Source organism: Gavialis gangeticus, unplaced genomic scaffold (assembly GCF_001723915.1).
Source record: "Gavialis gangeticus isolate Ggan-Ray unplaced genomic scaffold, GavGan_comp1, whole genome shotgun sequence".
NCBI classification, from domain to species: domain Eukaryota; kingdom Metazoa; phylum Chordata; order Crocodylia; family Gavialidae; genus Gavialis; species Gavialis gangeticus.
The window spans coordinates 219109183-219120888 of NW_017729032.1; the positions used below are offsets into that span (position 1 = coordinate 219109183).

Here is an 11706-nt window from a genome sequence, read left to right on the forward strand (position 1 = left end):
TCAGTGGCAGTGGGGAAGGCTCCTTGGCCAGTGATGGTGAGCAGTGCTTGCTGTAGGGAGCAAACGGAGGTAGCAGGAGCGCTGTGAGTGTGGGGGGCTGCTGCAGGGGGAGCAGTGGTGGGTGCAGGGCAGAGAAGGGGGATGCGCCAGGCCAAGCACTTTGCAGGCCATGTCCAGCACGTTGGCATTAGGTTGCTGACCCCTGGTGTAATAAATTTAAAGGATTTCAGTGCTGTTTTCAGAGGACTCTTCTTAGAGTGGTAGAGGACTGCACATTTTTCTCCTGTCATTTTCCACTCCCAGTCCTCACTTTCATATTAAAGACCATTGTCCTTCTAACATAAGTATGATGCATTTAACAGTTCTCTTTAATGAGCCATATGTGAGCCGTTAGTCAAAAAAAACAAAAGGCTGTAGGGTTCTGTGAGGAGTCTAGGCAAGAGTAAAGGCTGAAGGGGTGAAGTCTAAGTCGTCCTTCTTCCTTAGACCAAGGGAGGTTCCCTGCATCTTAGAAAATAGTTGTGCAAAGTTTTTGTGTTTTTGTTTTTTTGGCAAGACCAAAGTATGGCCTGTCATGGATTTGAAACACTGCAGTGAACTATCGGAGAAGGTGGTTCTTTTGAAGAGACCATTATCTACTTAAAAAGTCTCGCTTCTTTGTTTTCGACCTAAAATTAGACCTACAATCCCCAGAACTGGCAGAAAATGGAAAGAGGCAAAAAAATGTTTCTCATTTTTGTGTAAAAGTTGTTTGTATATTTGATGGCAATCTTTATAACAAGTGTAAAAGTGGGAGAAAAACAGAGAGAATGTTTTTCTTTTAACTTTTTTCATTTGGAGCAATCTGAGGTGTTGTGTCTTGCTGAATTTTTTACACTTTTCATTCTTTTGCCTCACTGGCACTTTGATACATAAACAAATATCTTAACCTTTTTAGGCTTATAGTTATACATATAATATAAAGATGAGGGGAAAAAACCAGCAAAGCTTTAACTATAGCATGCCTAGTTGCAACATATTACTATGATACTAATGGGATATTAGTTAGCAAGAAAAAAAATTAAATGACCTAGAAGGAAAAAAATGTTTAAATAGTTGCCAGTAGGAAAAAATGAAATATATGCTATCCCTGCTTTCACTTTGTCCTTGTTTAGTGTATAATATTATGAACCATTTATTTTGAAAGTATTTTCATTTTTTCACTTCATTTCTGCTGTGTTCATTTTGCAGTTGCTTCAGGGCAGGTGTAAATGTTATCATGTAAAAATAAAAATAGAGAAAGTTGAGGAAATGGTTCATGATGATTGTTTAAATGGGAGCTTGTTACAAAGTTGGAGTTTTTTTCTTAAAACTATTCCTTTTTCATTGATAAATATTGAAATGTTTGAACTAGCCAATTGCTGTTAGGTGTCCAACATATCAGTGACGGGGCACAGTTACAAAGCATATCTCAGTTACCCTAAAGAAAAGTCAGTGTTCCACATTCTCCTCTAGCATCCCCTTTTCCCTCACTTTACCATATTCAAAGCTAGATCTGGGTGGCTTATTTCCTGGAGGATGCATCTGGACTTATTTTACAATTCAGTTTTTAGGGGAATCCTTGCTGAATTCTTGCCTTGCACCCTGTCCTGATGATGGCAAAATTCAAATCTCTAGCTGATCTCCTGTAGCAGGGAATGCCTTTGTACAGAAAAACAGCTGTAAACTCCACCCTCCATCCACACAATGAGGTGGAACCTGGCTAGAACTATGAAGGGAAGGACCAGGGGGTTGAAACTGGCCTGATCCTGGACAGACTGCTGATACAGAATGAATCTGGCTTTACAGAGAGCAATGCTGTCAGCACCTCTGGGACAGCTCAGTGGGCAGATCCTAGCCCCACCTTGGGTTGATCTTGGCAGCCATATCAACCTGAAAGCAGGTGTGGCATGCAGCTGCCAGCTGCAGATCAGACACCCTTTGTTATGGGAGAGGTCACTATCTCTGCTTTGTCTTCCCAGTGGTTCTCCTTGTCTATCAACAACATCTCTGTCTTTCCTGGGAAGAGCAGGAACCAGCTGTTTTCTTTCCAGGTCTCTGTTTCCCCTTAGACACTAGAAGTATAGATAGTGTCTAAAACTGGTTAACAAACACAAATAACTCAGCAAAGTCTAAATTTAGCATTAGAGGATTTAAGTGCTAATAAATAGCTGGTTGCAGGACCAGAAGAGAAACAAATCTCAGAGCCTGAATATTCATCTAATGCTGTGTCACTTAGGAACGCAATCTGCTTTCTCTCCTCACTTCTGAACTATAAGAACATGCCTTCCCCTTTCAATGCAAAGCACTGACCAACATGAAAAAATTGAATAAAAATCTATCTAATGTTGTTTTATAAAGAGAGAATGCCAGTGATTCTGTTTACTTATGATGCTAGTGCTTTGAAGCTTGGAAGTTTAAATTTCTCAAATGGCATGATTTGTTTTAAAGTTTAAAATATTTCTAGTACAAAGGACAGAATACTGGACCTCATGAGCATCGAGTGATTAGGGGACTTCTGTGACCTATCCCCTATCCCAAGCCCCTGTACTCTCACTGGAGTAGAATTCATGTTTGCACTTGTCTTATTCTACTCCTTTCCTCACTGGAAAGTGCTAGTGTATTTATGAGCATTGCATTCTTTACATGCAATATAATGCTTTTTCTCTTGCAAAATAAGTAGGGAAAAAGGATATGGTGAAAATCAATAAACGCCTTGAAAAGTACCACTTGGCAACCATAGGCACAATGATATGCTAACAGGATGCATTAGAAAAACTTTAATTAAGGTAGATCCCTTAAGATCCATCAGGGATCCCTTAACGTCCATCAAGTTTCTACTTTGTTTGCAATTGTAAATGTTTATTTCATGTCTAGACATTATAGAGTCTGGCACTTCATAAATGCCTAGACTGAGCTCCTTGATGTACATGGGTAACAAAAAGTTATTGTGCGAGTCTTACTTGTTACTTTCTGTTTTTCAGGCCTTAAAGCTGGTGATGAAATCATTGAGATTAACAAAAAAGTTGCTGAAGATCTGGACTCGGCCATGCTGAAAGATGTTCTTGTTCAGTCTTCTCTGTGCCTTACAGTGCGTACATATGCCCAGATAGAAAGGGGGCAAAAGTTAATGCAGCTACCACCACGTCGTACCGAAAACCTGCCTGACTTGAATGACAGTACATTTATGTATATTGGCAGCAACCAAGGTACATATGTTCACTGTAAAAACTAACATGAGGTGGTCTTGATTCAGATCCAGTGGATGCTGGTTTTAAATCAGTATAATGCTACTGATCACAATAGGAGTACTCCTGTCTGAGGGAGAGAAGAATTAAGCTCTAAATGTGTTGCTGTAGATTACCAACAAAAGCTGCAGTGCTCTGGGAATATATAGCATGACATACAACCCCAGATTCTCTAGCAGGGTTGAGATGCATGAAATCGGAGAAACATGCAAGTGTCATTAGTTTGGCTTTTATTTGGAATACTCCAAAATAAAACGCGAGACACAATTAGGTATATATATTTGTTGCATATTTTTCACAGTTATTTACAAATATGGTAATTATGATGCAAAATGGAATGGCTTTTTTATTTCCTTTTTTACTTTTCTGTTCCTTTCTTCTGCTCTGGGAAGGGGAAACAATATGAAAAACAGCGCCTGAAATTTATCTCTGCTCCAAATGAACCAGCCTATTTGGCTAGGCACAGAATTTACACACAAACCAGTTTAAGCAATCAGAAATTGATTTAAACCTGTAACAGAACAGAAGTTCAGTGCATATAAGCCAGTTTCAAAATTGCTGAAAGTCATTTAAGATGAACCTGGTTGAAAGTAGTATCAGATTTAGCTTATGTAGGTCAAACTGGTTTATGGAACTTCTGTCCCAGACTCCTTTCTGATTCAAGTTAAATCAGAGTCCCCCAGCATACCAACATGCTTTGCAGCCCTGGGCTGGGCTGGGCTGGGCTGGGCTGTGCTGTCTGCTTCAGAGAGCAGGGCTGGCCCTGCCCCTCTGCTTGATAGCTGGAGCAGTGAAGGCTGTTTCACTGGCCTCACTGGCTAGCTCACTGCCTCCCCCTGTCCGCACCCCCTCCACCCCGGCAAACCCTGGCTGGGGTCTGGGGAGGGGGGAGGTGTTAAACACTCCTTCCCCTGCTCAAACTTACTGTTGGCTGCACCTGTGGACTACAAATCCCAGAGGCACCTGGAAGCAGGAAGAGGAAGCGATGAGCCACCCTGCAGAGTCCTGCTGCTGTGATTGTGGACTGCAAATCCCAGAGACCTTGGGGGCAGCAGGAAGAGTAAGCGAACACACAGCTGAGCTGTATTTATAGTTCTTCAGAGAGAGAACTATTTTTGTTTAAGCTTTTCTTAATTTAATACCACCATCTCCTCCACTTCCCTCCCACCCAATTAGATCACAGGCTGGGGCCTGGCCACATCCCCTCCACTCCAGTAAGGATGGGGGGAAGAGTCTTGGAGGGCTTCTCTCTTCCAGTGGCTGGCAGGAATGCTCTAGTGTGCATGCACATATGCATATACGTGTGTGTATGTCCCTCTGTAGCTTCTGGCTTGAGCCACTGCAGGCATGCGGCTGGCTGCATTTCCAGAATCAAAAGTGAATGTCTGCTCATTTGCTTATTGGTTCAATCTCAATAGCTTAGATTAACCTGCAAAGACTGAACCAATTCAGCCTTGTGCTTTTTGACTGTCTGTACTTAGTTTTTGTGTTGTATTGTCATCTCAATGCTTTTTAAAAGCAGTGGTAAGGATGAGTAGGGATTAGAGCTGGCTAAAAATTTTTATACGGATATTCATAAGTTCAGTAGTTGGAATTTTTGTACTTGGCCACAAGATGTCCCCATTACCTTTTATAAAACTGATCCACCTGGTTCTCCATTGGTTTGCACTTTTGTGCTATTGTGGACATGTACTTTACACCTGTTTTATGTAGATGTAAATGACTACCCATAGTCTGAGGTGGTTAAGAATTACACTCTACATATTTACTTGACATAATGATTCCTAAGATGGCATGATCAGATGCTGCAGCTCTATTTACATGCATAGATGGCAATGCTATTTGCTGTTCTGAAGCAAAATTTTGAGTTCTTTGCTTTGGGGCAGTGTTAATTTTGTTCCCACTATCTAAATGAGTTTGTGCACTTGCCACCAAACCAAAACACTCCTTTTGCAAATAGCTTCCCCAATACTGAGGCTTAGTTTTTGCATTCTTGATCAGTCTCTACTGTTAGAAATGTCTGTTATTTTTGGAGTGCTCTGCTCACTTCCCTCATTTTTTCTTTCTGGGGAGTAACTTGCTCAGTGTAAGCACATTGTCATCTTTCAAGTGCACAGAATCATAGGGTCAGGATAGATGTTAAGGGTTGTCCAGTCTAACTCCCTGGACAGACACAAGATTCACTGTTCTTAAACCAGCCCAGACGGATGCCTATTCAGCCTTTTCATGTGACAGCTCCTTTACTGGAAGTTTACAACTTCCCTGAATAGTTTGTTCCATTCTCCTACTGTGATTACCATTGAAAAGTTGGTCTTGAAATTTTAATCAAAATCTGCTTTCTTCATGTGATTTTTGTATTTGCTTTCCTATAAAGCTTGTAGTTTTTAGGGAAATCTAGACTCCTGTTCTAGACTACTTCTTTTTCTACACAGTGGGGAAATTGGGAAAAGGAAAGTGTTCCTTTTATCTTACTGTTGCTGTAAGAGGAGAAGGCATACCTCTTAATTAAATTGGAGGAAATAACACAATAGCATGATACCTTCTATAAAATTACCCTTTTCACATGGTTGTAATTGCCATATGAAATTCCCATCTATGTCATGGAATTAAAAAAAAATCCTATTTTAAACTAAACAGCACCCACATTCCAATGGGGAAGTTTTTAGATTATTGTGGGAATAGGATTCAGGATCTGCTGGAAACTCTGAGTTTAGAGATTAATAAAACAATATCAAGTTTTTCTTAAAGGTTGTGTTCTTCTAGGCCTGTGCATTATTTGGGATTTATGGTTTGGAAATGGATTCAAATATTGTTTTATATACACATGTATCTTATTACTCTTTCTGAGAATGTAGCTGTCTCAGGTTTTTGGTTTCAGTTCTGTGGCTCCTGGTTAAGAGCAGTCAAGTGTGAAATATCCACTGACCCATTTATTTTTACCTTAGTTGATTACTACCAGCTTGGCTGGATGGATAAGTTAGCTCAGTGGTTTCTATCATATGCTTTTATATCATGTAAATGTGTATTGGTATGCTGAACTGAACACCTGTCATTTTGAGCATTGGATTTTAATCTTATTGGGTTATATCCAGGTCCTCAGTTGGCATAAATCAGCCCAGTCCCATGGATTCAATCTAGTTTACACCTGTTTCCACTAGTGAAGGATCTGACTGATCCATCATACTAATGTAGCTTTCAGCTTCATTCTTCCTTGGCACAATTCTCTGTCATCATCTTCTTTCATGTGGCAACTTGGAGCAACAATTATAAGTCCAGTTTAAGGTTAGTTAACCTGTATAACGCTCTTGAGGTAGGAAATGCATCTCTGCAATGTCACCATCAAATTTGTATAGAGGGCACAGTATTGTTATGTGGTCCATAGTGTGATCAGGGTTGCCACAATCTCATTCTGCAGACCTCCTAATACACCATCTGTGCATCAAGTGACTGCAGTGGCCGTGCCTGGTTCGGATCCGACTGAGAACCTTCCATGTTTTTTGCAGAAGGTCAAAACCAGGAGGCTTTATTGTTGGGTCAGAAATTAGATGTTTATTCTGAATGGTGGATTCATTCCACGCTTTCCTCCAAGCTGCTGCACTGTTGTGTCCTGCGAGGGATCATACATGTTTCCACAAAGGTCTCCAGAAGTCCAAGCGGTGAGCTGGGAGGTTCTTTAAATCTCGGTGGAGGGGGAAGTCTGAGTTGTCATTCAAGTGGACAGCCTCTCTATGTATTTTTGTCATGGCAAATGTCTCGAGGAGCAATATTGGCTAGCCCCGGTAACCATTGAATTGGTGCAGATTTCAGGGTTGCAATGATAGCACGCATTGCAGAATTTAACTGGACATCCATGCATTTGGTATGAGTGCTAGCAGCCCAGACAGCTGAACAGTGCTTGGCCATTGGGAAAACCAATGCCATAGCAGAGGTGCAGAGCACTCCTGCGGTGGCACCTCAGCTTGTTCTAGTGAGTTTTTGCATGATGCTCACCTGACTCTTGATCTTTGCAGCTATTTTTTGAAGATGATTATGAAAAGTTAAGGTGTCATCGAGTGTCATACCTAGCTAGGAAAGAGTTAGATAACGTGTATTTTTTTTTCTCTGCAATAGGTGACGTTGGGATGAACATGTGCTTTGTGGTTGTTGAGGTGACACACTGAGATGATGGACTTAGTTGGATTCGGTCTCAGGGTCCTCTTGCAGAAATATTCTGCCATCATTGACAGGTCTAACGTCAGTGTGTCTTCAATCTCTTTGAAGGTCTTTGCCTGTGTGGTTAGTGCCAGGTCATCAGCATGGGCAAATTTCCTCAAAGAGGTAGCAGGCATATCGCTTACGTAAATGTTGAAGAAGGTCAGAGCAAGAGCACTTCCCCGAGGGAAGCCGTTATTCAGGGCCCTTAGTCTACTTGCTTTGTCTTGGAAGTAGACATGCATCCATCAATTGCCCAGAAATGTCCACAAAAGGCAGAACACCCTGGCTTACAGGAAAAGGCAGGACAGTTTTAGCAACAGACCATGCTTCCAAACAGTATCATATGCTGCGAAAAGGTCAATGAATGCAGCGCCAGTTTTAAGGTTGCTCTGGAAGCCAGCTTTGATGTTCAAACCCTGGAGAGCCACAAGAACCGTGCCGGCGAGCCACATGTGGGTCATGAGCTGTGGTTTGGCCACCATTGGTGTATTCCTTTTAGTACTTCCCAGTAATTAGTCTGACTACAGAGATTTTTGATATAACACAGACTAAAGAAGATGTATGTCTGTTCCCTTGAGGAAAAGTTTGCTCCTCTTTTTATTTTCCCAAGGTTTTAATCTTCTATTTCCTTAGCACAGGCATCATGATTCTGGCTGCAGTTCTCTCCGGAGACCTTGACAGTAATTTTTTCCTTAAAAATGGTAATGTCCCTACACTCACTTTTTATGTATCAAGGAATTTGTCTCTGTGATACTCCCAAATCTACTCAGCCAGGAACTGAGAGAATGTGGACTAGCCGCTCAAAGGCCAGGCTCCTAAAATCAACACGACAGCTTTGGCACTAGGCCAGTAAACCCCATAACGGTTTCTTTCTCTTTGTATGCTTGTATTAATCTGTAACAGTTCATGGCATGCCCTCTTTCTCTTCCTGAACAGAGAAACCATGTTTTTCTGTGGGGGATGATTTGTGAGCTACTTCCCTATGTGATAGACTTTCTGAAGCTTAGGTGGCAAATATTTTTGTTGTCAGACTAGTATCAGAAGGATACACAACACAAAACACAAGGACAAGCAAGAGCCTTGCCACCTCCTGTAAATGGTAGTTGGTAAAACAAGGCTATTGTTGTTTTGAACCAAAACATACATCTTCCAGCTATTAAACAGTGACCTAGTTTTGAGCAGTTTGTGATTTGTTATTCAGCAGGCAATAAAAACAGGGGCTATAATTATCTTAGGACCTAAAAGTTACTAGTAGGGAAAGAAACAAACTAGTTCCCCCAGACCCAGGAGGCACCAGTTGCTGAGCCATGGGGGCGGGGGGTCCTCCGTGCGCTCCCGGCAAACCCAGAAGTGAACCAGAAGTGCTTCTGGTTCACTTCTGGGTCCACTGCTGTGCGCGCTGGGGACTCCCCTGTACCCGCATAGGATGCTCCGTCCACCCTAGCATCTCAGTGTTCACAAGCCACCTGGTACCTTGAGGTATGTAGAAAAAACATTAAAGTTGTGTCTGTCTGAATCATCGAATCTCTCCAAATCGATTCAGAGGGTTCCTATTCGATTCAGAGAGATTAAAGGGTCCTCTGATTCGACTTGGATTCAGAGATTTGGCCACCAAATCCGGTCAAATCTCTGCCAAATCGAATCAGTGACCAAAGCTTCACGCAGCCCTAATAGCCAGATGGGATACTTGCACTGCTTTAAAGGGAGCAGGAGTGGATGTCTTGCCATGCAGACTAATTGTTTACCTGTCCACACCTACCATTTTGGAAACTAAACTAAATAGGTTTATTACTCTTTAATGTAATAGGGTTATATTATCAGTTCAGCTTCACTTGAGGGTAAGAGTGTAAAAGTACCCTGAATCAGCTGACCAGTGCTTTTAAGCGAATTATCTCCTCGCCTTTAAAACTGTATAACTCTAAGGTCCAGCCATGACCTGACACTTTCCTTGCATCCAGAAAAGTGATTGCATTTAGATGATCATCAGCATAGATTTCATTGTGCTTCAAAAGCAATTATTTTAAGTAGAAATGAAAGCAATAGGACTTTATAGAAATTAAAAGCTTTTAAAGAAGTAATCCTGAAACCCTACTGAAATGTAAGGGGAAACAATGTCCTTTTTGTTAGAACGGTTAAGTCACAGAATGTAATGGGGGATTTTATTCCATTGCAGTCTGGTTTGACAGGGGCTGGTTCTTTACTCCCTGCCCTAACTGTTTGTGATGAGTTCTGCAAGTGGATGTAGATTTCTTGGGTAGAGTGGTTCTCAACCTACTTAGCCTCCAGGCACCCCTCAGAAAATGCCAGCTCTTAACTTTCACCTGTCTTTTTGACTATGGAAAAATAATAGAGCAGTTCTTCTGTTGCAGCAAGCCAGAATGTTTTTGACATAATGGATTCCTGTTTGAATCTTTGGGGGGGTTTTAAAATCATGTGTAGGAGTTTGCACACCTAAAAATGCTAATATTAAGCAGCAATATGCAGCAACTTTAAGAGTACTCCACAGGGTGCCATCAGACCCGGGTTGAAGATCACTGGTGTAGAGGTTCACGGTCCATGTTCAGTTTTGTAGATCTTTCCTTTCTGTGGGCATAGCTTCATTTGTAATTTGTGTTTTTCTTTTACGTTTCCTAGTCCAAAGCCAAACACAGTTCTTTTAAAAACAAAAAAAGGAGCAAAGGCACAGACACCCTATGATAATGACTCTTTGGGCTGTTGAACTTGCAGGTCCAAACTTGTCCCAAATAAAAATATAACAGCAGAGTAATGCATTGTTGAATATTGATATTTATTCTAAAATGGCTCCTGTTATCAGGTCCTCAAATGACTAGCCCCACTACTGCACTAGTAGCATTCAGAGATGATGCTTTCTATGAAGGCAAGTTGCTGTTGTGCTATTAATATGTTATAGCCTTTCATTTTTTTAAAATTAGGTTGTGAGCATGTGGCCATTGAATATTCCTTCATGCTATTTAGAATACAGATTCCTGGCTGAAATCCAAGTTGTGTAAGTGCATTCTGCCTCTGTCTCCTCCCCTGCAGTTTCAGTTTAATGGGCTAATTCTTTACTGCTACCCAAACTGTACATGGTGTTTCTGTGAGGTGTTAAAGATCTGCCTTATTGCACTTCAAACAGTATCTTATTTTACTTGTGATGGAAGTGTTTAGTAGTGTTAATCACCATGTTTTGTGGAATTGCCCGGAGCTGATGTAGGGCTAGCTCCAATTTGGAACTTAGGTAGGCTGTAGGTGAATTTTAAATACCTAAGTCAAAAACTGCAATCTAGAAGAACCACATGCAACTACTGCCTAAAGCCATGAGACATCTTCCTGCATGACTTAAAACTTTCTCAGGTACTTGGGTTCTGCATTTGAACATGTCCCAAACTGCCCCAGGCTGGGCATCTGTCCGCCATCTAAGCCCAATTGGTAGCCATATGGGTTTGAACAACCTCACACTGAGCAGAGAATTGCAGTTAGGTCTAACTTACCGGACTTCCATGGTGACTGCTTTAAACACTGGGCTGCTATGTAAATAGCAGATACCATCACCTCTGAACCATTTTTTTGCAAAAAAGGGAATACTTTGTGATAGCTGGATGCTGTGTGTGTGTGTGTGGGGGGGGGGGGGGTTTGACAATGCTTAAGAGTAGGGATCTACCTAAACCATGCCAGAAGTACTCTGCGCAGTGACTCCTTTAATCTTGCCCTGTTTGTTTGCTCCCCTCCCCCTGCTGCTGATTGGCTGAGGGACCCCAGCAGCCTTGCTACTTGCTTCTGATTGGCCCAGAGACAAAAAACAAACAAACATGGTTTTTGCCTCCTGCCACTGATTGTCAACAGGCCCCAGTGGCCCCACTGATCAGTTGGGAGCCAAAAACCACAGCATATTTAAAACTGTGGTTTTTGCCTCCTGGCCTGTCAGGAGCAAGTGGCAGGCCTGCTGGGGCCCCTTGGCCAATTGGGATGGGGTGGGGGTGGTCAGAGGCATGCGGCAAAAGGAGCAAGATTAAAGGAGCTGCTGTGCAGCGCACTTCTGGCATGATTTAGATAGATCTCTACTTATGAGATCAGGCCCCTGAGAGAACTTGGGTGGCAATTGATGCCTAGCTTCTGGCTATCAGATGGGGTTAGGCAGGGACAGGTGCCATGTTGCCCAGCTTGGGGCAGTTCTGGGCATGTTCAGAAACACCCCCGGGCATCTGGGGAATGTTCAAGTCAAGCAGGGAGTGTCTGATCATTTTAG

At 42.0% G+C, this 11706-nt stretch overlaps 1 protein-coding gene across 7 annotated transcripts in view; it reads left to right on the top strand.

The window, feature by feature from the left end:
- TIAM1 (T-cell lymphoma invasion and metastasis 1) overlaps positions 1 to 11706 on the top strand; it is a 333643-nt gene that overhangs the window by 259840 nt on the left and 62097 nt on the right. For all 7 annotated transcript variants that reach the window (XR_002098932.1, XM_019524607.1, XM_019524606.1 and 4 more), the window contains one exon: positions 3003 to 3227. Coding sequence is in view for 6 of the 7 variants with exons in the window: in XM_019524607.1 (XP_019380152.1) it covers positions 3003 to 3227 (225 nt within the window). In the remaining variant the exon portion in view is untranslated. The remainder of the gene's footprint in view (positions 1 to 3002; positions 3228 to 11706) is intronic.